The sequence below is a fragment of the Cetorhinus maximus genome, chromosome 8 (genome assembly GCF_964194155.1).
Source record: "Cetorhinus maximus chromosome 8, sCetMax3.hap1.1, whole genome shotgun sequence".
Classification (NCBI taxonomy): Eukaryota; Metazoa; Chordata; class Chondrichthyes; order Lamniformes; family Cetorhinidae; genus Cetorhinus; species Cetorhinus maximus.
Genome location: NC_135886.1, coordinates 83,418,626 through 83,445,153, shown reverse-complemented (window position 1 = coordinate 83,445,153; position 26,528 = coordinate 83,418,626). Strand labels below are relative to the sequence as shown.

General features: G+C 43.1%; 1 protein-coding gene across 1 annotated transcript in view; it reads left to right on the top strand.

Moving 5' to 3' along the window:
* pof1b (POF1B actin binding protein) overlaps positions 1–26,528 on the top strand; it is a 96,535-nt gene that overhangs the window by 34,479 nt on the left and 35,528 nt on the right. The window contains exon 6 of the mRNA XM_078547216.1: positions 18,073–18,215. Coding sequence (XP_078403342.1) covers positions 18,073–18,215 — 143 coding nt within the window. The remainder of the gene's footprint in view (positions 1–18,072; positions 18,216–26,528) is intronic.

Genomic DNA, 26,528 nt, shown 5'->3' with positions numbered 1-26,528 from the left:
TTTTGACTCCTCCTGTTCAGTACTGTGCCTGCAGCTTGGAAGGAAAATATTTGAGGTGAAGTTTTATAGCTGGTGTTTCTAGTGAACATTTTAGAGGTTCAGTATTCTGGCTGCATTACATGATGGGGAAAGTATGAAAATGTATGAAGCCTGGCTGGGATCTGTGATAGGGTAGATGGTGTAATTGAACTCATGTAGTAGTGATACATCTTTAACTTGTAAGGTATTCCCCATAATCCATTTCTGAAGTCTATTTAGACTTTATTCATAACTTATAAATGATTGTTATGTCAGGGATCAACCTACTAGCAATTGGGAATTGCAATTGGATTCACCTGCCCCCAACTACAGAATGCTAAAAATGGCTTTATCTTATCAGAATGGGTGTTGACATAGTCACAATTTTAATGAAGTATCTGCAGTCTTTGTACAGTGCTATAAATTGTGTATATGTAGCATTTCTCCCATTAATGTACGTTCTGGCACAATAATGTATACTGCTTTCGAATTAAATTGCATACTGAGACATAGGTATAGTGTTTTCCCAATTACACAAGTTAACCATGAAAGTTCCTAGGTTAACTGAAGTGTCCCATGTATTTTGTACAGCCCATCCTGAAAATATTAAGACTGAGAATAGGAGTTGTTTTGGTTAAAGCCTAGGAGGCCCAAATCTTGTGTATTCACAAAGGCAAGAAATTACGTCTGAGAACAAAGACTGTTGAAAAAAAAATGGAAAATATGCAGAGTATTTGATCCTGGGGTTGGATAGATACATAATTTAATTTGTGTCATAGTGAAAGTTCTTTAGCTTGTTGATTTTCTATTCTGAATTTATATAGTAAGATAATTAATTTATAACTTGTTATTGGTTGTTATGTCAGAGATCAAACTTACTTAGCAATTGGAATGTGAATCTAAAGGTGAAAAGTAAGTTATCTCATCAAGTTTAAACCTTTCACCAACTCTCTGACTGGCTCTCTGTCAATCTTATCCCTGTTAAGTCAGTATTGAATGCTTACTCAGTGTCAGACTGTTAGAGAAAATGATTGCTTTAGCAAATTTCAGAATACTTATATACTTTCAGGAAGATGGGCAAGAATGTTCATCTCCATAGTGCTTGCATTATTCAGCAGTTAAACAGGCAGACTGTTCAGACTTATATCAATATCTCTGAGGCCTTGTGGCACAGTTGGTAGCGCCCCTGCCTCTGAGCTAGGAGCTCTGGGTTCAATTCCCACCCTAGGACTTGATGATTAAGGAAGGTGCGTTCATAACTTGGCCAACAGATTGGGAATCAACCTGCAAATCTCTCCAACGCATGCCAATGGCAGGCTAAAAGTGGGAGAGATTTCTGGTTAGCCATGTGATCAAAAGAAAGTTTGAGCCACTATCCCTAGCTCCAGACTACAACATGTAAAATCTCAGACTTCCTGAGTGAATTGTAAGACACCGCCAACATCAACATCTCAAACTACCATATCAGATAAAATATGCTTCAGGTTGCCTCTGTCCATTTGGTAATAAGCACATAAGCAAGAATGGAACCAAGCAATGGCAGCCCCACAGAGCTGGACATCAGGGTAGTATGGGAGAGTGGTATGGCCAATTATGTCAAAGATTGCACTATTATCACAACCTCAGAAGAGAATGTCATTTGTGACATTAAGGGCCAGATGTGTGTTTTTTGAGGGGCAAAGGCTAGAGTGGAAGGATTCAACTGGACCTGTGGAGGAGATGGGTTTGAAGCTTGAAGGTGACAGCATAAGAGCAGTGAAACTCTTTCGAGTTATCAACAGTCACAGATTGCAACTCTTTCGAATACAATCACAGTTCTTGGTTTCCGGGAGTGGGACATGAACCCACAACCCTCTGATTCAAAGGCAAGGGTGCTGTGAACTGAGCCACAGCTGACACCTCTATAGGGAAACTCTTTCGAGCTATCAACAGTCACAGATTGCAACTCTTTCAAGTACGATCACAGTTCTTGGTTTCCGGGAGTGGGACGTGAACCCACAACCCTCTGATTCAAAGGCGAGGGTGCTATGAACTGAGCCACAAAGGGAGATACAGTGTAGTTAATGAGGGTAGAGTGTAGGTTTCAGTTTTGAGAGGAAGATTTGTGAATGATAATAAAAGTGTTCACTTAAATGTAAGTTGCTTGAGTCAAATTAACATTTAAACTATGAAAAAATTGTCCTTTTTTATTGCTTTTCTATTTAATCTGTTTAGCCTGCATTTAGAGATTGGCATACTGAGTAAAATGGACGCCATTTTTTGAGGAGGGTTGTCCGACATGGTTGTTGTAGCTGTACTTTAGAGGTTGCTACGTTAGGCATTATGGCTGTAGTTTGGAAGAAATGGCTGAGTTTGTGAATATGTAGCTGAGATCAACTATTGTAGCCATAGTTAAGATGGTGATGTCATGAGCTAATTTGCCCAGCAGTAATGACTGAGTCACCACTGAAGCAATAATAAATGCTGCAAAAAAAAAATGCACAGAACTTACTGAGGCCCGCGAGAGCAGGAAACATGATGGGTGGGAATAGAGAGTGTGACACAGAAGGACTCACATTGGAGTCCTGATGGCAATAAAACAGATTTCAATCAAATGTGTGGCAGGAAGTTTGTGAGGTGATGAAACCACCTGTAAAGGATGGGAAGATCATTAAGACACTTGTGAAGCTTGTTAAGGTAAATTGTGTGACTCTCACCCGAATTAAATGAAGCCTTTCAAATTAAGTGGGAGGTGCAGGGGTCTCCTGTGCCTTTGGTAACCTGACCGTGAGAGCTGGTGGTTTTCAGCTGGCTTCTCTGACTCACACTGAAAATTGATGTGACTCCTATGAAGGTCAAGTCCAGGACAGTGGAGAGAGATGAGCAAAAATCTATTGAGGAGAGAGGGGCAGCTCTGAGGAGCTGAGGAGCAGAGCTTCATAAAAGAAGTTCACACCTGAGGAGCAGGCAGATCTGAGAAGATCCAGAGCAGGGTCAACACCTTGACTTCTACCACTCGGTAATGGGGAATGTTAGAAACCTGGGTTCAAAACAAAGTCCTGCTGCACCTATGAATGTTGAAGGAAATGCACAATGAAACACTGTCAGCTAATGCTGACATTCCCAAGCTGAATCTGTCATGTAATTGGACTGGTCCTGCATGTCACTTCAGCTAATAGGCCGGCCACTGCATGATTACACTTGGCCGGCCCCTTCCAACTTCCAGGTCTGCTGACCAGATTTGTGAATCCTTCGTTAAATTCTGACCAATGAGCTCACATAATTTATTGTTTTGTAGATTAAACTACACGGTAATTGGATCCTCTATTAAGATGTTAATTCCACACCCCATGGAGCACAACATCTGACTAAAATGAGCATAATTGTAATTGCTGTAGGATCAATCATCAATTTTCAACAAATAATACATCTAAATTAATTAAAGCTTGGATGTGGCTAAGCTAAGCTTTCTAGTCAAATTCAAGCCAAGTTGATGTTTCAGCCAAATAATGAACTCAGTCCCATTTGGATATTATTTGGCTTTAATAATATGAAATGCATCATTCAAGCTCCACCCTTTTTATGCTATGTGATATCTCTTTTGACAACTTGAGGCATTAGTACCTGATTACATATCTGTACAAAAACAATGCAATATGAATTAACATATTGGATTTAGTTCAGTAATAATATCCTGTTCCCTGTTAGTTTACGAGTTTATCTAGTGGAAAGCTGCAGACGAGGAAAGTACCCGGCTTGTACTAAGTTGGCTGACTTCGTTGACGACAGCAGGTGGAGTGCTACTATTGATCTAAGTGACCCCAGGTTATGTCGGAATTATTTTCTCTAATTGTGATCCGGTGACTTCTACTCCGAGTGCAAATATATAGACACCAGATAAGGACAGAATTAAGCTCAGCTTGGATTCACAGTTGAGGCTTTGATGTGACTTATGACCATTAGGGCAAGGTACATTTGAATGTGTGACATCTGTGGAACCATACCTAGTTAGGAGTCAATTTCTTCAGTCCGAGAATAGGGAGAAAATCAGTCTTGAGGGAAAGATAAATGGAGTTTACATGTACACCTGCAAATTGTTCATGATTTTCTGTCTTAAATGGGTTTCCTGGAAAAGATGCCAAACAGATTTGATGTTGTAAAAAAGATTGAGGGCAGTGAAGTTGAAAATGACCCCGAATATTTGAGAGAAACTATGAAGCTACCTTTTTCTTCTGTATTCTCAGTAAAAGCAAATATGTTGACATTTTATTTACTTCAACTGTTGAACAAAAATTGGAGCTCTTTGCTGAGAAAACTTCTTTCTGTTTCATTAGAAATATTTTAACAAAAAGCAAATTGAATTACAAATAGTTTAATTTAAAAAAAAAAATTGGTTAATGAGTTGATGCCATGTGAAATTAATTGTATGGGAATGTTCCCGTGTAAAGCTGTAAATAACACGTAAATATGAAAAGAAAATGCTAGACACATGTTCTGGTGAAAGGGCATTGACCTGAAACATTAGGCTGGATTTTCATTGAGTCATTCCGACTTGGACACCTTTAAAAATGGCAGGTGGGACCTGAATGTTGAAGTCCCGTCCCTGTTTCCAGCAGATCCCATTTTTGCTGGTAGGAGAAAGGGGGTAGGACATGAATCACAAAGGCGGGAAACCCATACTCAACAGGGCCATTTGAAATTAGTGCTGAGATGGAAAAGACCCTATTTTCACTGTTCCAAGAGCCTTAATATGCAGTGTGGGAGTCAGGAATTTATGGAAGAGGTGTAAACACTTTTTAAGGGTGGATAAGGCCTGTTTAACTGTCATGATCTCAAGTAGTTTAAATCCCTAGCCATTTAAAAATGAAAAAAAAGGCTGCAGCTGTCAGAGTAAAAAAGCAGATACCTGCTGCTTGAGTAAATTGATTAGCAGGCAATCTGGCGCAGCTTAGAAAAACCATTAACCTTCTGTTTCTCCAGTTTCAATAGAATTCATTGTTGACATTTTCCAAAGGCTGTTATTACAGCTGAGCCATTCAAAAATTCTTGGCTGAGTTTCAAATGTTGAAAAACCACTTATCTCAGCAGAAGGGATAAGGCCACATTTTGATTGACAGTTTTAAGAGGCTATTGAAGGATTGATGTTAGCAAATAGAAGTTTGTTTTTACATCAGATTGACCACTTGGGATTTAAAACTTTTGAATGGGCTTCATGAATGAGAGTTTTCTTTTAGTATCAAGTGTATATGAGGTGAGAGTTCTCTTAAATTGTTGGAAGTTTAATTCTTTTTCATCTCCACATGGCTCCTGAGTTCTGTTCATCATGGGTGAGTGGGTATGGAGGGGGCATGGGGGTATAAGGGAACATGGGGTTGGAATGGGCATATGGGGTATGAGGGGGCATGGGGGTGGGCCGGGGGATTGTTGAGGGCTACAGGCCGTAACAACCTTTTATACAATTGGGCCAAAGTCTCAGACAACCGAGGTGGACCTTCTAACTAGCTTGCCTCAGCACTTACTCACCTCTGTATCTGACTGCAGACTGCTTCCGGACTGCTGACTCAATCATTCTGCCCCCAGAATGAAAACCATGTATGCGGGGGTCATTTCCACGGAGACAGCTCTGACAAGTCGGGAGAGTTTCTGACTTGAGCCTCCAGTCTTGATGGCGAAAATCCATCCCATTATCTGTTCCTCACTTCACAGATGTTGCCTGACCTATTGAGGTCTCCACCTCCTTTTGTCTATTTCAGATTTACAGCATCTGCAGGATTTTGTTTTTGTAATAGCAATCTTAAGTTGCAAAACAATGTTCTGGTTTAATTAACCCAGGATGATGTAATTTGGGAGGTGTGGTTTTCATTCATGCCTTCTAGCTGCTGGCAGTTAGCTTTTTGAAACATTTATGAACTGCAACATTATCTTGTTGTGAACACTCTTTAAAGGAACAGATGCTTCTGCTGTGGTCTTGTGCAAGCATTTTTAGTTATGTCCAAAATGATTAATTGTGGTGTTTTTAAATAACTTAATTGAATTTGCTTTGAATAAAGGATATTGATGTAAAACAAGATGAGGTGAACTTTAAAAACCCTAGAGTACATTAGGTGAAGCAGCACATCACACATAACCTTTTTGCGTAATTGTAACTATTATGTCCATTCCTTACAGAACACTTATAATTCAGGAACATTCACCAGACGTGGTCTATTCTCTAATTGTGATAGGTATTTAGTTGAGTTAATGATAACTTACTATATCTTGTAAGCAACTAAAAATTACTTTGAAAATCAAAGGCCTGGTTATGAGTACTATTTAGCTTGATGAATGTGAACATAGTTGACATTTCCTTAGCAATATTTCAATAGCAGCTCAGATGCATTACATAAAAACTAGATTTCAAGAGCTAAGTCCTAAAACCAAGGTTACAATTATTGGCTTTTACATAGATGGTCTTTACACGGATGCCTTTAAGTGGTATTTGCTATTGGCAAGTCTTTTTAGTTCTGGTTATGTCATCATTCCATAGTTTGCATTATTCTCTAATTCTTGGAGTCAAAACAAATCTTTCTGTGAAGAATGCAAGCCTGTTTTGGTTAGGGTGAAAAAAAGACACTTAGTTTCTTCTCCCTATCCCCTCTCTCCCAGGCAGGCTCCCACTATTCATCTTGCTTCAGTTATTGGGATGAATACTTTACTGCTTGCACTATTTCCAATAAAAATAATGTTCGTTGGTGATTCATATCTGGATGAGACAATATGTGCTGAAAGTAAATGAACCTAGCATTGTAGGTCACCAGGAAATTCAGACCCCCTATTAAAGCTGCATTTATGTGTACTTACTTTGAGAAAGTACCTTAGGGAAGAATTTTCGGCTTGGCGAGTGGGGCGACGTCGGGTGAGTGTACACCCGACTCAGGGAACACCTCCCACCCACCCGCCCAGGGAGGGCACTGCGCTTCCGGGTGCGCGTCATGCTGGGCGGGCCTTAATTGGCCTGCCCACATAAAATGGCGGCACGGTTCTGATTGGGGGCACCCATCGGGTCCAGGCCCGCTCCCGCACAACCTCCCTGACGGGGGGAAAATTCTCCCCTTGATTTTATTTTATCATTTATAGCTAAATAGGAAAATGTAGGACAATTTGGAAAGCAGAGGTACAAAGTTGTTTGAAGAATTGATGAAGTCCAATTCTTTCATTCTTATCCTTGTTTTCGAATCCCTCCAGGCCTTTTCCTTTCCCTATCTCTGTATTCTCCTCCAGCCCCACAATCCTTGGAGATAACTGTGCTCCTCTAATCCTGGTCTCTTGTGCATTCCCAATTATAACCACTTCACCATTTGTGGCTGAGCCTTCAGTTGCCCTGGTTCCAAGTTCTGGAATACCCTCCCCAGACCTCTCCACCTCTCTACCTCGCTTTCCTCTTTTAAGACATTCCTTAAAAACTGCCATCTTTGGCTAAGCTTTAGGTTATCTGATCTAATAGCTCCTTATGTGACTCAGTGCAATACTTCATTTTATAATGCTCCTGTGAAACACCTTGGCACGTTTCGTTACGTTGGTGGCATCTTATCAATTATGTTATTCCTTTTGCAGTACAGATTGAGAGCCAGGAGCAAATGATACTCAGGTGTTTCTAGTATAAATGCAGGCATAGATGTTTTTGTATTTTTTTTTATCCATTCATGGGATGTGGGCTTCGCTGTCTGGGCCAACATTTATTGCCCATTCCTAATTGCCCTTGAGAAGGTGGTGGTGAGCTGCCTTCTTGAACCGCTGCAGTCCATATGGTGTAGATCCTCCTCCCTAACAGCACCGTGGGTGTGAGCTCCAGGATTTTGACCCAGCGATAGTGAAGGAACGGCAATATATTTCCAAGTCAGGATGGTGAGTGACTTGGAGGAGAACTTCCAGGTGGTGATGTTCCCATGTATCTGCTGCCCTTGTCCTTCTCAATTATAGTGGTCGTGGGTTTGGAAGGTGTTGTCTAAGGAGGCTTGGTGAATTCCTGCAGTGCATCTTGTAGATGGTACACACTGCTGCTATTGTGTGTCGTTGGTGGAGAGAGTGAATGTTTGTGGATGTGGTGCTAATCAAGCAGGCTGCTTTGTCCTGGATGGTGTCAAGCTTCTTGAGTGTTGTGGGAGCTGTGCTCATCCAGGCAAGTGGGGAGTATTCCATCACACTCCTGACTTGTGTCTTGTAGATGGTGGACAGGCTTTGGGGAGTCAGGAGGTGAGTTAATTGTCGCACGATTCCTAGCCTCTGACCTGCTTTTGTAGCCACAGTATTTATATGGCTAGTCCAGTTCAGTTTCTGGTCAATGGTAATACCCAGGATGTTCATAATGGGGGATTCAGTGATGGCAATGCCATTGAATGTCAAGGGGTGATGGTTGGATTCTCTTTTGTTGGAGATGGTCATTGCCTGGCACTTGTGTGGCGTGAATGTTACTTATCACTTGTCAGCCCAAGCCTGCATATTGTCCAGGTCTTGCTGCACATGGACATGGACTGCTTCATTATCTGAGGAGTCGAGAAAGGTACTGAACATTGTGCAATCATTAGCGAAAATCCCCACTTCTGACTTTATGATGGAAGGAAGGTCATTGATGGAACAGCTGAAGATAGTTGGGCCCAGGACACTATTCTGAAGAACTCCTGCAGTGATGTCCTGGAGCTGGGATGATTGACCGCCAACAACCACAACCATTTTCATTTGTGCTAAGTATGACTCCAACCAGTGGAGAGTTTTCCCCCGATTCTCATTGACTCAGTTTTGCTCAGATTCCTTGATGCTACACTTGGCCGAATGCGGCCTTGATGTCAAGGGCAGTCACTCTCATCTCACTTCGGGAGTTCAGCTCTTTTGTCTATGTTTGATCTAAGGCTGTAATGAGGTCAGGAGCTGAGTGGCCCTGGCAGAACCTAAACTGGGCGTCAGTGAGCAGGTCATCGCTAAGCAAGTGCCGCTTGACAGCACTGTTGATGACCCCTTCCATTACTTTACTGATGATCGAGAATAGACTGATGGGGCAGTAATTAGCCGGGTTGGATTTGTCCTGTTTTTTGTGTGCAGGACATACCTAGGCAATTTTCCACATAGCCAGGTAGATGCCAGTGTTGTAGCTGTACTTGAACAGCTTGGCTAGGGGCACGGCAAGTTCTGGAGCACAAGTCTTCAGTACAATTGCCAGAATATTGTCAGGGCCCATAGCCTTTGCAGTATCCAGTGCCTTCAGCCATTTCTTGATATTATGCGAAATGAATCGAATTGGCTAAAGAATGGCATCTGTGATGCTGGGGACCTCCGGAGGAGGCTGAGATGGATCATCCATTAGGCACTTCTGGCTGAAGATTGTAGCAAATGCTTCAGCCTTATTTTTTCCATATCTTTTGTATATAGATCCCTTTTTATACTTTAATTTGTGTACTCCTGATAATGGAAAGTGTTTTTGCATCAAAAAATTTGAATTATAAGATAATTTGGATGAATTCTCAAGTGCGATTAGGGATGAGCAACATCCCATGAAGGCTTAAAAGAAATCATACATTCAGTAAAACTCTGTCTGCTTTGCTCATGAATCATGTTGTTTCTGTCAAGTTGTACTGATGTACCATTTTCCTACATAGCGCTGTTTGACAGCACCATCTGTTGAAAAGGTTGAAACATTTAACAGTAAATCAAAGGCGATGCCTTTTGCTGATTTTGCATATTCTTTAGCTAGGATCTTGACTGACTGGTCAGAACTTGTTTGTTACAGACATCTAAAATGTCAGGAACAAGGCGTGTTGAAAATGTTTTAACCAAAATTGATTTTTGTATTTTAAAAAATGCTGTACTTATTTTGATCAGGTGACAAACCATTTACTATACATTTTCTTTTTAAGTGTTGTGCTGGTATGTTTTTCAGCAAGTTTATAGGAAACAATGGGGAATGAGCAAACAATCACTTCTACATCAAACATCATTCTGAACTTGTTCCTCTTTTGGTGCACAAGAAAGTAGAGATAAAGAAAGACCTTCCAAACCATATGATACAGCGTGTTTAAAGAACCTGTTTTCATTCCTTTTCTAGAATGTATTGATGAAGTTTACTTCAGCAGTTATTTGCTATCCATGTTGTTTATTAGGTAGCCAGTTATTAACCTTTTTCTGATTGCTGAATCTGAAACATTATTTTTGATTAACTGATGGGATATTAAAGTAAATACTCAAAAGTAAGTGTACACTTCTTTGGTTTCATGCACCATTACAAAGGAAGAATATCTATTGCAGGCACATGAAATACAGCTCCCTGTTGTACATTTTTGTAACAGTGTCAAAGACTGGTTGGGCAGCTCTGACCAAATGTGAGCCTGAGCAGGCCTGCAGGCCTCAAATACAACACTATTCTTGTTGTAAATACATATAGTGCCTTCCATGGACAAAAAGTCCTGAGATGAATGACAGAAGCATAAAGGAACAAGTAATAGAAAATTTTAGAATTAGTCCAAGGTCAAAAAGCAGATTTTGAGTATATTTTTAAAGGCAGGGAGAGAAGTAGCATGTGTTAGAGGTATGAGGAGCTCTGAAAAACTAGGAGGCTGGATGGACAGGAACTCATGAGAATAATTACCACCTACTACCCTCCCTGTGTCCATATGCAACAAGACCTGGAGAATATTCAGGCTTGGACTGATAACTGGCAAGCAACATTTGTGCCACAGAAGTGCACAGGCAATGACCATCCCTAACAAGAGACATTCTAACCATCTCCTCGTAACAATGAATGGCATTACCATTGCTGAATCCTCCTCCATCAACATCCTGGCAATTGCTGTTGATCAGAAGCTTAACGGGACCAGTCATATAAATATTGTGCTGCAGTTCTGTGGTAAGCAATTCACCTCCTGACTCCCCAGAGCTTGTCCAGCATGTAAAAGACACAAGTCAGGAGTGTGATGGAATACTCTCCACTTGCCTGCATAAGTGCAACTCCAATGACAGTCAAGAAACTCAACATCATCCAAGGCAAAGCAACCGTCTTGATCAGCACCCCATCCACTAACTTAAACATGTACTCTCTCCACCACCTGTGCATAGTGGCAGCAGTGTGTACCATCTACAAGATACACTGCAGCAACTCATCGAAACTCCTTCAACAGCACCTTCTAAACCTGCAATCGCTACCATCTAGAAGAACAAGAGCAGTAGGTGCATGGGAACACCACCACCTCCACGTTTTCCTTCAAATCATACAACATATGACTTGGAACTACTGTTATGACACAGCAGTTGGTAAAGGCTGAGTTATTTAAAATCCCAGAAGGAAAATTTAAACAACTGTCATAACCTATATTTTCAACAGGTATGTTTTGAGTTGCAGCTTTAAATTCAGGAATAAGACCACCAAGTCTCAAGAGGTTTTTATATCACACTAAATGAAACATTTATTAATTTACAACAAATTAAACACAAACACATGGCTAAAAATTACTGCTATCATAACTTTTCAACAAATTCCCAAATTAATCTCCACTAAGGTAACAATAGCCAATAGACTTAAACAGACACCAGGCAAAGCATTTTCACCCTGCAAATTCAAAATGAAGTTCCTGTCAATTTGGTTCCTTTACAGACAGTTGTAGGCTTACAGGCTTTGATTTTACATGCCTCTGACCTGCACACACAAAACTGCTTTCTGTTATACCCAGCGTTTCTCTTTGAATGTAAATTCTCATTGTATCACCAGGCCCTTTGAACTCCACCTATTCTAACAATAAAACCCTTTCACAGTACCGATTTTATTAATAATATAAACATTGTTTGGTGTCTCCTAGCTAGGTGCAAGATTTCACTCCCCTTCTTGAATGCTTTATTCAACAAAATGCAAATGCACCCTTACATCTCAAAATTACTAAACATCAAAGCACCCAGACTAGCTGCCTTTAGTCCAATTAACACGCACACAGACTAAACCTCTATTTATTAAAAAAATTTCCAATAACATTCTATACATTAATAGCTCTTCCTGACACTATATTGCTATTCCTTCTCTGTCACTGGGTCAAAATCCTGAAACTCCCTCCCTAACAACACTGGGTATACTAACATCACATGGACTACAGTCATTCAAGAAGGCAGCTCGCCACCAGCTGCTTATGGGAAACTGGGGATGGATAATAGATGTTGGCTATGCTAGTGATGCTCACATCCCAAGAATGAATAAAATAACATGTAAGACATTAGGAACATTGCAGAGGTCGTTTGGACTGTTGAATGATTGTTGACAAGGATAATGAAAGGAATTCAAGAAATTATCTCTTGTAACAAAAACGTTCGATCAGAAGTGAGATGGGATGAAACTGAGTGGCATTGGAGAAGCCCTGAGAAAAAATAATCCCTCTCGCCCTTCCTGTGACTGCCTGACCATCTTCCCTTTGTAGTTTCTGATGTAATGGAAGTTGTAAACTTGCCAATTGTCGACCACTCAACTCCACCCCCATACTCCCCCCAAACCTTAGCTCCTAAGGCAGAGAGGCTGAGGTGAAGGTAGCATCAAATTTGGTTTGATCCCTATCCGTGTTGCGTTCATTGATCTCAGCTAGAGTTGTAGTAGTGATATTACAGTTAAATCCTGTGCCTTGGGTTAGAATGGGAGAGGTAGGGAGAATTGTTCCTGATTTGTTCTGTATTTTCACACACACTCTTTTCCCTTTGTGGATTAATGAAGAAGTGTTGGAAAGTTTAACAGACTGATTATTAACCTGTTGAACTGCATCGTGAATGCACCTTCTGTGGCCAACAATTCTTGGGAAGGCAGCACCACACCGAGTGCTGCTGCCAGCAGTGGAGAGCCTATGATTGGCTGGCAGCTCTCAGCAGGCCGGGTTTCTATTCCTGAATCATGGGGAAGACCCGATGCTGACCTGTTAAGTGCCTGACGAGTGCTTGACTCCCTCTGGCCTTTCCTGACCATGGCAACGTGGGATTCCCATCTATTTTTCAACTGGTGGGTGAGACCCAGGTACAAAGGTTAAATTCTGCCCCTGGAGTGGAACTTGAACCCGGAGCTTGGAGGCACTGCTACCTATTGAGCCACAGATCTATATGCACCCGTTCTGTCTCCCATTATTTCTGCTGGAAATTTGCACATGGACATGATTGAGCTCAACCATGATGCTCCGTCCACAGCTTTGATATACTAGCTTGGGCACTTAGGTAAGGGACCACCATGTGTGGCATTGTAACTCAGCAAAGAGTTAAAGCTTATAAGAAAAGGAAGAAAAGAAGATTATTGAAAAAAGGGGAATGAAAAAGAATCACCTTGGAAATTTTGGAAGCTTTATCTATAAAACTAAGTTTTGGTTTTGCTGTTCCATTGATTATCTTGCCTTTATTATGCTTGTCCAACTAGTGCTTCCCCTTGATCAGGAAGATAGGCAATGGGTTTCTCTGGAGTGATGTTGGTACCAAGATGTCATACCTGCTGCTGAATGGCCCCAGTAATCAGTACTGAATCAGGCAGGTTCACAGTATTCTATGTAGCATTAATGATTGACCAACCAGCCTGGGTCATTGCAGACCTAGGGAAGTAGGATTAGGAATTCTTTTCATTCAGTTCCAGATAGTGTAAAACGTACTTCCCTAACAGGTTGAGGGGCCTTCACTGGAAAAGCAATATAAAACTTGTCATTGTTCAGTGCTGGAAGGCTACATGGCTGTAATAGATTAAACTTTGTGTACACTTTTGAGGGGCACTATGAAATTCTGAACAAATTGCCCTTCTAAATACTTTCATCAAGGCTTTGTTCAGAGGTATCCAAATTCCTGTTAAACTATCTTATCTTTTCTGTAGTTAATAATTTAAATTACATCAATTTGGGAATTTTCTAGCACTGTCTATTTTCTCTGTTCTGTTTCCATTCACCTTCATTGTCCATTGCGTTTTTGATGGTTCAATTCCAAAATCAGCAATTTCCTTTCGATTGCATTTATTCAGCACCTTTTTAAGGAAGAGAAATAGCATAAAATTCCTTACAGACAAGGTTGAGAGATGATTGAATGTTTTGTGAAGGAAGTGGGTTTAGTAGACCAGAATCAGAGGACAGGTGGAGTAGAGGTTTACTGTTGAGTGCCAAGAATATTTTGATGACAACACAGGATAATTTTGCAGATACAGATAATGTTTTTGGTGACTTTGGCCAGAATTTTTTTCAGATGTGAAAGGAGAGGAGACCTGACTGGAAGGATTCAAATAGGGAGAGGTGGATTTAGAGCTGGGAAGTTATGACACATTCAGGGATATTGGGATCGAAAGGGAGGTTGAAGATGTGCCCTTACTTCACATAACCTTCATTCCTCTAGCAGTGCAATGCCTCAGTCACCCCAGTGCTCTTTAGTAGAGCCCGAGAACTCTTTTTTTAATATTGCAGTTCCTCAAAAACAGTTTCTTCATATCTTAAGTTCAACCAACAGCTGCTGCTTATTCTTGATGAGCTCACGCTTGGTCTTTCTGGCCTCAAATGGAGGTCCACATTGTCTTTTCTATTAAAGATGTAACTAAAAACTGCACTACAAAGCCTATGTTTATCTCAGAATTGAATACTACTCCCATGTCGGGGGATTTCCTCAGACGTACCTATTGGAAAGGATAGAAGAAAGTATACTAGGTGTTCCTTTTCTCACTTCAGTCCTTCATGATTTTCATTCTCTTTTTATTTGTGTGTGACTTTCGATTTTATCATTGATCTCCTGAGCTTCCCTCTCTCCTTCATGTTAAACAGCACAAACATGCTCTTCATTTTCACTGTGCTGAAACCATGACTCATTGTCCTTTCTAATCATCCTTTAGCAGGATTACCGCAAAATCAGTGAACTTCTTTTACCTTTGCCTTCCTTTTCTCATACAATCTTAAGGCTTTTAAAATTCAAGCTCGATAGCACCTAGTTACTTCTTGATTTTGCCTTCCTTCTCTCCTTATTCTTTTCAACCTTGTTTATGGCCGATGCTGTAGGTCAACGCCCTTCACCCAAGCTTCTCAAAATAAAAGCAAAGTAGAAAATGTTGGTGCTATACAGCCCATTTGTTTGATTGTTTATTGTTATTGTATGTAAGTTTGTTCTTAACCTTTGGAAATGTCTCAGTTGAAATGTTACCAATCTGGTTTAACAGAATACCTACTGAAGAATTTTAGCAAATGTTGGCAAACGTATCCAGAAATGCAGTCACTTAGGATGGAATATTAAAATCAACAATCAATTTATTACTAAGTAGTTTAAAATATGAAGCAATCCAGGGTAAAACGTAGCACTCAGTTCTGATGACGACTCCAGACAGTTAATGTACTATCCCACATATTTTAACCTTATTTTTAAGTCTCATAAGTTGGGTAATGAAGTTGAGATCAATGAATTGGTGCTTGGTTAAACTGGAATGAAAACAAAACAAGCCCATGAAACTGGGAACCAGACCAAAATTAAATTATCTTGATTTGTAACTCTAGTCCATTGAAGGTTGCATTCAGAGTTGTGGTTTTGAGCATTCAGAGATGTTCCTGATGGTAAAGCCAGCCTACTCTTTAACAATACAGTTGATTTTACCAATGAGTTGGAAGAAAATACAATGATAAAAGACATGCCCCAGGCAAACTTAACAGTTTCCCACCCTGTCGTCATGCCCCGACATGCTGTCCTCCCATGCAATGATTTGTACATGCTAGTGCCTGCATTGATTTTGTGTATATATTTTTCCATATTCTGTTCCTACATATCATACATCTTAGTGAAAAAGCAGCTTAAAAATACGAGATATTCACAGTTAGTGTATTTTTCTAGCACCCTCCATTTTCTCTGTTCTGTTTCCATTCATCTTATTATCAGTTGCCTTTTTGATGATTCAACTCCAAAAACAGGTGATATAGGAGTTGAGATGAAAGTGGTCCAGTGAGTTGCTCTCTTTTCGCCAATAGCTTTCTTAGAGTCCTGGGACTGACGCTCACCCACCTGATTGAGGCAGAGGCCTCATGAATTTATTCTAATATATCCAAATGCAAATAGGGCCCCAAAGGCATGTTTAGAGCCAATGGGTGGTCAGTCTGCTTAGTAGAAGCAGTCAGACCCGAAGTGAAGACTCTCCAAGGTAAGTTTTTTTTTTAAAAAAAACTTATTGTTGTGGAAGCAGGAAATTAGGGGTTCTCTCCTGGATCCCACAAGAATAGTTGTGGTAATTGCTGCCCAGGACTTCCCCATCTCCACTCCACACATGTTCCCAAACCAGTCCCCTACATGGCTTATACAGAGAAAGTGAATTTTCCCATCACCACAGGTGAAATAACAGAGACTTCCATAATTGAGTATGTATGAAGAATAAGATTACTAAAGCTGATCCTATAATCAGGGCCCTGCAGATGAAGCACGATCCTGGGGCAGGATATTATTGGCCCACAGTCTATAATTGTCCATCCATTAAATTCAATGGGTTACAATGGGTTCAATGGGTTACTGCTGGTGGTAAAATAACAATGTTTGCACTGGCTCCAGTTCTTAAAATTACACCCTTTTTTCTCCACTTATGCACAGCTCAGGAGCTCATACCAAGTCCCACTAACAGCACTCGTAAAGCTTGAAATATGAGCTTGTGTCATTGGAGATGCTTACCATAGCTACATCAAGTCTAGCTGTGCTTATGCATTTGTCCTAGTTCAGTCGCTGTTCCTGTTAATTTGGCCCGGATTTTGGGGTCAGTGGCAAAGTTTGCCACAGACTGCACTAAGAAATACAAACTTATTTGGTTCCTTAGCTGAGAATTTCAACTTCTTCCTCCACTCTCACCACTGTAAGGATGTTAAGATCCAAACTACGCTGGATTTCCACAATCTGGCAGATGTCTGCCCAGATGTAATCAATTTATGAAGCTTTGATAAATGTTCTTTGCTGATGGTTGCTCTATTTGAATAAATTACAGTTACCGATTGACACTGGGACTTCACAGAGGTGGCTGGAACGGGTTTATTTAACCTAGGCACCGCTTGCAAATGCTGAACACCAGCTCACCATGAGTAGCTTAGACTCACAACATGTCTACGTATAAACCAGAGACAAACTACTGAGAAATACATTCACCTTTCTCCCCAGACTCTTGTAAATATAGAGCTGGGAATGGCAGAAAGAATTAGAGGCACTGAGTATCTCATCTGTTAACCGTAATCACTCAGCATCAGCTCTGACTACTACTCTTAAAGCATCTACGGCTGCTGGAGTGATGGAAGAAGTCAGACGAAGAACCCTGCCTCTTGGGCTCAGACATTCTTCCGAGATAACATAGGAGGTTGAATCTGGATTAGTGTACATTTAGTGTACATCCGGATTATTAGTGTACATTCAGGAGGCAGTTGTACAAAATTGTATGAGCGCATCCAAAATATTTAAACTCATTTTAAGGATAGTTTTCCATTGGCTACATCGTCTTCTAATTCGCACAACTATCATCTGGTGATTGTGTCTCTGTTCTGTAGCAGAGTTTGCTACATTGAAAGAGCGCTTTTCAATGTATTTTTAAAAAATTAAGTATTAACCTTCAAAATTAATTCCTACAAACTGGGAGGTTCTCATTGCAAAATATCCTGTTGTTTGGAAATATTTTGCATGTTTGGTTGTATTTGTGCAGAGTTCTTTAGGTAAAGGGGCATGTTAATTTATACTGTGGAATCTCTCAAGCAGACTCTGTGCCTGCTAATATCAGCTTTTTGAAAAAATGAGTGAAAATCAGCGTAACTTGTGGGCAGCCAGCTCAGATTGTCGAGTTACAGGCCTCTGATGCTTTCCAGAATGGCTCAGCGGGACACCAATCAGATCCTCCTCTAGAGCCCATTGAGGCGAACTGCAACTCGTGGGTTTTTGGTGCACGTGCACTTGGCAAAAGTTGGAGTGCCGGTCCGGTTCTCAGTCATAGTCAACGCATTCGCTGCTATGGGAACTGCAAAATCTGGGCCTTTGTTTTTATTTGCTTCCAAGTTATTCTCCATGCTGAATGCAGTACTTAATTATTATTCTGAATTACATACCAACTGGGTAATGAAAATTTTCTGACACCAGATCAAGAGTGCCATGGATTATGAAAGTGATAACATTGAGAAATTGGATCCGCGATACTTTGGTGAGCTGCTGGCTGAGCTGTCATGTAAGACCACTGACCTCCATAACATCCTGTCAGAAAACATGCAGAAAATCAAGGGAAAGTAAGTATATACTTCTGTTTATTGTTTCTGACATATATGGGATTTGAGCTGAAGGATTTTGTATTTTTTTTCAAACAGTATAAAAGACTGATTGTCAACAATCAAAATACCCCATTTTTAAAAAAAAAAAGAAACCCTGTAAGTTCCCTTGGATTTATTTTGATTCTAAGGTGGTATTTATTTTAGGGATTGTCAGACTTGTACCAGTCAGCCTGGAACAGCACCTTTCTATCCAGGTGTTTGCCGCCACGGCAGAAAGCCCACAATCAGTTTCAAAGTGCTTGCTTTTGGATGCCAGGCCTACTCATCTGGTCTGAAGAAGGCAATGTCAGAGGAGCAAATCAGACGCACATTTTATTTTCAGACAGTGAGATCATTTAAAAGCAAACAGAAGTTAAACTCTTGCATCTGGTTCTATAGCTTTAAGTAAGTTTTGATGAGATCTCTTCAAAGTACAAGTCCCTTCACTTCCTGATCCTACTGAATTCTCCCTCTTCCAGGTGTTTAATTTCCTGTCCTGATTTGAATTTTGATCAAATCTATGTAATGAAAATTTAAAGTATAGAAGGAAGCCATGTAGTCTAGAGCAATCCAAAACTATTCTGACTGCCTTGTCCTGTCACTATTGTAATGCTTCAAATATTTATTCAGCCTTCCCTTAAGTGAAGCGACGCTCTCTGCCTCACCACTCCCTAGGAAAAAGCATCTGTTGCCACGACTATCCTGAGTAAAGGAATTTCTCCTAACCTTTCTCCTCACTTTCTCAGTAAAAATTTAAATTCAATTTAACTATCTAGCTGGATGGAGGATGTTCTTTTCTGTAAAATTGCTCTGAGATGAATGTGCCACCATTTGCATTGCAAACACAGGAAATTTGACATAACAAATAGCTGGAATTTTAGTCATGTTCATTTTTGGGCATGCGCTTCTTGTGGCAGGTAATTTGACATAAGTTTAATAATTTTGGCACTGGGCAGAATTTTCCATTCCGGGCCTAAGTCCCATGGCAGGGGTGGGAACCGGGACCGTTTCCTGCCGTGGAGGCCAGTGGGAATTTGCGTCAAATCATGCGATGCTGGCCTAATTATTTATTTAATCAGGGGTTTCCCGACATTCTGCGCGGCGGGGCAGGCTGGATGATGCACACCCTGCTTCATATCCAGGTGCCATATTTAAAAGGCAACTTACCCACTGTTGAAGGAGGAGATGGCCCACTGATCACAGGGAGCTCCAGCCCCCAGATTCGGCGATGCTTCCCTTGAAGTGCTGCTCAATGCAGGGGAGGCCAGGAGGGGCGTCCTCTACCCCAAGGATGGAAGGGCGAGTCGTCAGACCAATCCTGCATGGGAGGAAGTCTCCTAGGCAGTCAGTGCCCAGGGCCTCCACCAGAGGACTGCCCTGCAGTGCTGCAAACGGATGAAAGACCTGCTAGGGTAAGTGAACCCTCAAATGCTCACACTCACCTCACAGGAACATGGACTTTAGTGGTAAGGGCACCATCCGTGCAACCCATGCAATAAAGAGCTACTCAGCATGATAAGGTGATGTTTCAAAGCCCAACTGCAGTCCATCTAGTTTGCAGGTGGCAAGGCCACTGTGGGTCCCTGACCCTTCCACACAGAGAGCTCAGATGCTGGATGTGGTAGGGGTGGTGGAGGGGCGGTGGGGTATGGTAGGGGTGGGGGCGGGATCGGGATGGAAAGGGGCTCAGGCACTGAGGGTACCAAGAAGTACCACCAATGACATGCTTCTGTGAGCCTTATCCTTATTGGAGGACTGCTGGGGAAGAAGCATCTGCAACATCCAAGTCGGATGACGAGCTGGGATTGGCCCTGCACGAGATGCTGAGGAAGCTGCAAGAAGCAGGGGAACATTAGGCAGAGGGTGCCCTCAATGGAGTGGCACATGAGGCGGAGGCGTCTGTCCGCCTGCTGGCTGATGAAGTGGTGTTGACATGCGTGCACCGAGGTCTCCATGGGGAGGGTGGCGAACGCCATGAAGAACCTGGTCCAGTGGAATGCTCAATTTGTGCCACAGATGTGTGCAGACCTGCACTCCATCACTAGCCATGGGTGAGCTTTTGCAGTAGCTACGCGAGATGGGGACGAGGCACCTCGATCTCCCTCCAGGCGCCCCTTTCCCTCAAGGAGTCAGGCAGGGGCCCTTGAGGAGGGAGGAGCGGCTGTTGGACACCCCTGGGATCTCCACTCAGGAATCTCTGAGGGTGTCCGGCTCTTCAGAATTCCCCTTGCCTGTGACCCCTTCAGCTTCATCCCCTTTGACCACTGAGGGAGCAAATGCCCCACAGCAGGACATCCAAAGTAAGCCGGGGCTCTCTAGGCCTCGGTTCTCCGCTTCAGGGAAACCCCCCAAGCTGGGACTATGTCTCCCAGAATCATGCATGTGCAGGGAGGCAAAAGGTATTTGCCAGGACCCTTTGACCCATGTGCAAGAAGTCTCCCACGCACAGAGTCTTTCCCCTTCACACGCTCACCTGTCCCAATGGCCTAGCATTGTCAATATGACCGGTTGCAGTTCCCCTTCAATTGTCCAGTTGACATGATTTGCATCTCTGCCCATCCCCAATGACCCAACTCCCAAGCAGCTTTTCAGGATCTCCACCACGATGCTCTGGATCATTGCGAGCAGCCATGGTGGGTGTAACCTTCGATGTCCACTCCAATACCTTTTACCCCTCCACACGTGACCCACACTTTACATCTGTATTTACTTCCATATCCCCTCCGACAACCCTCAGGGCCCCTATATGTGTTATCTCTGAACCCGCACCCTCTCACCCTAGTGGCTCCCACTTTAACTTTCACCATCCCTTCCTATCAACAATGCCCTCAGTATGCCCACCTGGACGCATCAGTTGACACCACAGACCCCTCCCTCTAAACCCCTTTCCACTCTTCCCACCAGTCCCCATGCCCATTCACACCACAATCCCCACCCCCCCCCCACCATGCCCGTTCACACTTGCACACCTGCTCACACTCCATCACAGCCCTTTCCATCTTCTCGCTCTATACCAGCACACTCATTCCATGAACCCTGCACATTTCTCTCTCTTTCGCCTACCCCCCAACCCCCAACCTCCCCTGCCCCCTTCTAGGCCTCCACACCCGCCCCACCTCTTCATTCCTCTCTTCTTCATCTAACCCAGCACAGATTATCACCACCCAACAGAACCTCATTCAGCTGGAGATCCTCCTCCTGGAATCTCCTGCAGTGTGAAGACCCCGCCTCCTGGAATCTCCTGCAGGGTGAAGGCCCGCCTCCTGGAATCTCCTGCAGGGTGAAGGCCCGCCTCCTGGAATCTCCTGCAGGGTGAAGGCCCGCCTCCTGGAATCTCCTGCAGGGTGAAGGCCCGCCTCCTGGAATCTCCTGCAGGGTGAAGGCCCGCCTCCTGGAATCTCCTGCAGGGTGAAGGCCCGCCTCCTGGAATCTCCTGCAGGGTGAAGGCCCGCCTCCTGGAATCTCCTGCAGGGTGAAGGCCCGCCTCCTGGAATCTCCTGCAGGATGAAGGCCCGCCTCCTGGAGTCTCCTGCAGGGGGAAGGCCCGCCTCCTGGAATCTCCTGCAGGGTGAAGGCCCGCCTCCTGGAGTCTCCTGCAGCGTGAAGGCCCGCCTCCTGGAATCTCCTGCAGGGGGAAGGCCCGCCTCCTGGAATCTCCTGCAGGGGGAAGGCCCGCCTCCTGGAATCTCCTGCAGGGTGAAGGCCTGCCTCCTGGAATCTCCTGCAGGATGAAGGCCCGCCTCCTGGAATCTCCTGCAGGGTGAAGGCCCGCCTCCTGGAATCTCCTGCAGGGTGAAGGCCCGCCTCCTGGAATCTCCTGCAGGGTGAAGGCCCGCCTCCTGGAATCTCCTGCAGGGTGAAGGCCCGCCTCCTGGAATCTCCTGCAGGGTGAAGGCCCGCCTCCTGGAATCTCCTGCAAGGTGAAGGCCCGCCTCCTGGAATCTCCTGCAGGGTGAAGGCCCGCCTCCTGGAATCTCCTGCAGGGTGAAGGCCCGCCTCCTGGAATCTCCTGCAGGGTGAAGGCCCGCCTCCTGGAATCTCCTGCAGGGTGAAGGCCCACGTGGTTGATGCTCTACCCTCCATTGCTGCGCATGGCGTTCTAGGGTCCACGGCTATTGGAGGCCTCCACCTTCCGATCTCCAAGCTGTCCCGGGCCGCCTTCCAGGTGAGTCCTGACATGTCCACGCCAGGTTGTTCCAAACATCTTCCTGACCAGCATGATATTGTGGGTGGGAGCACACGTTCCCACTGTCATTTTATGTCAGCAGGAAACCGATTTTTCAGCTCCCACCGTATTGTCCCCCACTCGGCTGCCATGAAACCCACAGCAGTCGGGGGCTGGGAAATTCCAGTAAAATACATATCACCTGGAGCACATCCAATTCAAAGTCAACTCGAATTCAAAGCCTTCCTGAAATGGCTGATACATTAAAGATATACAGATGACTCCAACACCTGTACATTTGCTTACTGTGCATGAGCATTTACAATGCAATGAATTAATGGAATTAAATCATGTTTGTCCAATCACATTTCAGTGCAGTACCTGATTTCCACAGCACAGCTGTCTTTATGTTTTTTTATGCTTTGCTTATTTTAAAAAGCTCTTTGGATTGGTCCACTCTTAAAAACTTCAGCTACAGTAACTTCATGGAGAAGAATACATTGCAAGAGTTCTGTTATATTCTCTGGATGGCCTTAATAATAACTTTAGTCATAACCATCTTTTATCAATCAGCTGTTAAGACTTTAGATTCACTTTTCACTACATAAAGCTGCAGATTACTTTAAATCAATTTCATTTCTCACTGGTGTGGTGGCCCTGCTTGTACTGTTAGATGTTTGGCAGTATTAGTCAGTCTCCAGTGGTGTGAAGCACAGGCAGGAAATATTTTTATATATCCATTTGTGTTATTTTTTATATCCCTGAAATGTGACAAAACCACCTCAGAAAGTTGTGCATGGCAAAAATTCATAATATGACATTAAGTAGCAGGAATTTAATTAATGTGTGGGTATCATGACGTCTGTTTATTTGGAACAGGGAGATCTTGGCTATTAATTATTTAAAATGGGGAGTTCAAGACATTTAATGATCAGGGTGTTTTGTTTGAAGCTGCACTGCATCAATGTCATAATGAATGTTGGCGCTGCAACCTTCCTACATCATGCACCTGACTCAGGTTAGGGTTGAGCTTAGAATTGGGCGTCAGTGTGTTCAAGCTAGGGTTAGCATTTGGGGTTATTGGTTCAGGCTAGGGGTTAACATTCAGATTAGGGTTTCAGAGATATAAGAAGGATAAGCATTACTCATTATATGGTGTCTGTGTAGTTACTTCTGCGTTGTCTTCAGAAACTGCTTTTGCTGCTAACATTGCTACTAAATGCACCTTTTGTTTTATATATCTCCACAAAGAGGAGATTGTGCTATTTATATATATTGAAGCAGCAAGCAAGGTTAAAGGGCCAGACTAAAGACAAAGACTGGTGAAATGCCTGAAATGTGTGGAAAGGCATCTTTAAGAGGGAAAAATTAAATGTATTAAATAAAAAGTTTAAAGCTTCACAAATTGAGCTACCTAACTGGCTGCTCATTTTACTCTATAGAGACCAACATGGCCAACAGTATTCTTGTTGAGAAAATGTTCTACAGCACTACCTGGTGGCCAGTAGTTGCAACTTCGTGCAGATACAAAACCGCCCTTTTCCAATAGCTTTCTCTGAGACTTTAAGCTCGACATTGGCACGGAAAGAGCAGAGGAGCATGCTGGTGCAAGAAAGCCCTGGTTAGGCCAGGAACAGGGATATCCTGCTGAGCCTAATGCCAGGACCTCATTAACAGTTTTTCAACTGTTTATCTTCTGGCAGCCAGGCTAATAGATGCCTTGACAGTGACCAAGAGGGAAAACAAGTAGCAGGCCTCTGGCATTTGTGGGCAGCGGTGGGGGAGAGGGGGTGGGTGCTCAGGTCGTTGATCGTGGCAAAGGAGAGAAGCTGTGACTTTTAAAAAATTTACTTTTCACGGGATGTGGGCGTCGCTGGCTAGGCCAGCATTTATTGCCCATCCCAAGTTGCCATTGAGAAGATGGTGGTGAGCTGCCTTCTTGAACCACTGCAGTCCATGTGGTGTGGGTACACCCACAGTGCTGTTAGGGAGGGAGTTCCAGGATTTTGACCCAGCGACAGTGGTGATATAATGGTGATATATTTCCAAGTCAGGATAGTGAGTGACTTGCAGGGGAACTTCCAGGTGGTGGTGTTTCTTTGCATCTGCTGCCCTTGTCCTTCTAGATGGCAGTGGTCATGGGTTTGGTAGGTGCTGTCTAAGGAGCCTTGGTGGGTTTCTGCAGTGCATCTTGTAGATGGTGCACACTGCTGCTACTCTGCGTCGGTGGTAGAGGGAGTGAATGGCACCCCTTTCAAAAACAAGCAGGCTGCTTTGTCCTGGATGGTGTCAAGTTTCTTGATTGTTGTTGGAGCTGCACTCATCCAGGCAAGTGGAGAGTCTTCCATCACACTCCTGACTTGTGCCTTGTAAATGATAGACAGGCTCTGGGGAGTCAGGAGGTGAGTTACTCACCGCAGGATTCCTAGCTTCTGACCTGCTCTTGTAGGCACAGTATTTATATGGTTAGTCCAGTTCAGTTTCTGGTCAATGGTAACCCACAGGATGTTGATAGTGGGGGATTCAGTGATGGTAATGCCATTGAATGTCAAGGGGCGATGGTTAGATTCTCTCTTGTTGGAGATGACCTTTGCCTGGCACTTGTGTGGCGTGAATGTTACTTGCCACTTGTCAGTCCAAGCCTAGATATTGTCCAGCCCTTTCTGTATTTGGACATGGGCTGCTTCTGTGTCTGATGAGTCATGAATGATGCTGAACATTGTGCAATCATCAGCGAACATCCCCACTTCTGACTTCATGGTGGAAGGAAGGTCATTGATGAAGCAGCTAAAAATTGTTGGGCCCAGGACACTACCCTGAGGAACTCCTGCAGTGATGTCCTGGAACTCAGGTGATTGACCTCCAACAACCACAATCATCTTTCTTTGTGCTAGGTATGACTCCAACCAGCGGAGAGTTTCCCACAGTTTCCCATTGACTCCATAAATCTGAAAAGGATAGAAAGTGGGAGAATGAAAAGAAATCAAATAGGGTAAAGAATGGATAGCTGGGAATACCTTGAGATCTCCTCCCCAGATCAGGAAGGAAGGTACTGAGGGTGGAGGTGAAACTCGAAGGCCTAAGTGTTTCCATTGTAATAAGGTGAGACACATTTGTTCAGAATGCTGGAAGTTGTGAGGGAAGCCCATGGGACTTATTGGAGTTTGTAAGAGTGAGTCCGAAAAGGGAACTCAAAAAGAAAATGCCACAGATCAAATTGTAGCTTTAATTACAAGTAAGGGTCTAGAGGTAACCACTGCTGTGAATGCAGATGAAGTGAATAAGGTAGATAAGAGATATAAAGGGCTTTTGTCTAAAGGAAAGATAACCCCTTTTTCATTAAATGATATAGCTCAACCCATAACTATATTAAGGGACACAGGAGCTACTCAAACTCTTTTGCTGGAGAAGGACCTAGTTTCCCCTCCAGAGAGTTCAATGAAAGCTAAAGTATTGGTAAATGGGATAAGTGGAGAATATATCCTGGTTCCATTGTACAAGGTTCAATTGGAGTGTGATTTGTTGTCTGAATCAGTGGTTGTAGGAGTGGTTAAGAAATTACCCGTGGATGGAGTTGATTTACTCCTGGGGAATGATTTGGCAGGAGTGAAGATTATAGCTTCACCCATAATGACGGAAAGTCCGAGAGAGGCTAAAGAGATGGAGCAGTTACAAGAACAAGTTCCTGGTATTTTTCCATCGTGTGTGGTGACCAGAGCAATAGCTAAACAAAGTCCATCACCAGAGGTCGGAGAAATACCACGAGCAGATGTTAGAGTAGCCGAAATTTTCTTTAAGGATGAGGATAATTCAAAGGAAATGTTTGGCAGGTCATTAATTGAGGCTCAGAAAGCAGATCCAGAGTTAAACAAGTTAGCATAGTCAGCTCACACTGAAGCTGAGGCTGCAGGAGTTCCGGAGAGCTATTAAATTAAAAACTGAGTTCTGATGAGGAAGTGGAGACACCCTCATGGACCTGCGGATAAGGAATGGATAGTTGTTCATCAGATAGTGGTGCCATCCAAATATCGTAAGGATATATTGTGAATACCACACAAAATTCCTATGGCAGGACATTTAGGATTACGGAAAACCCAAGCATAAATAAGCAGGTATTTTATCTGGCC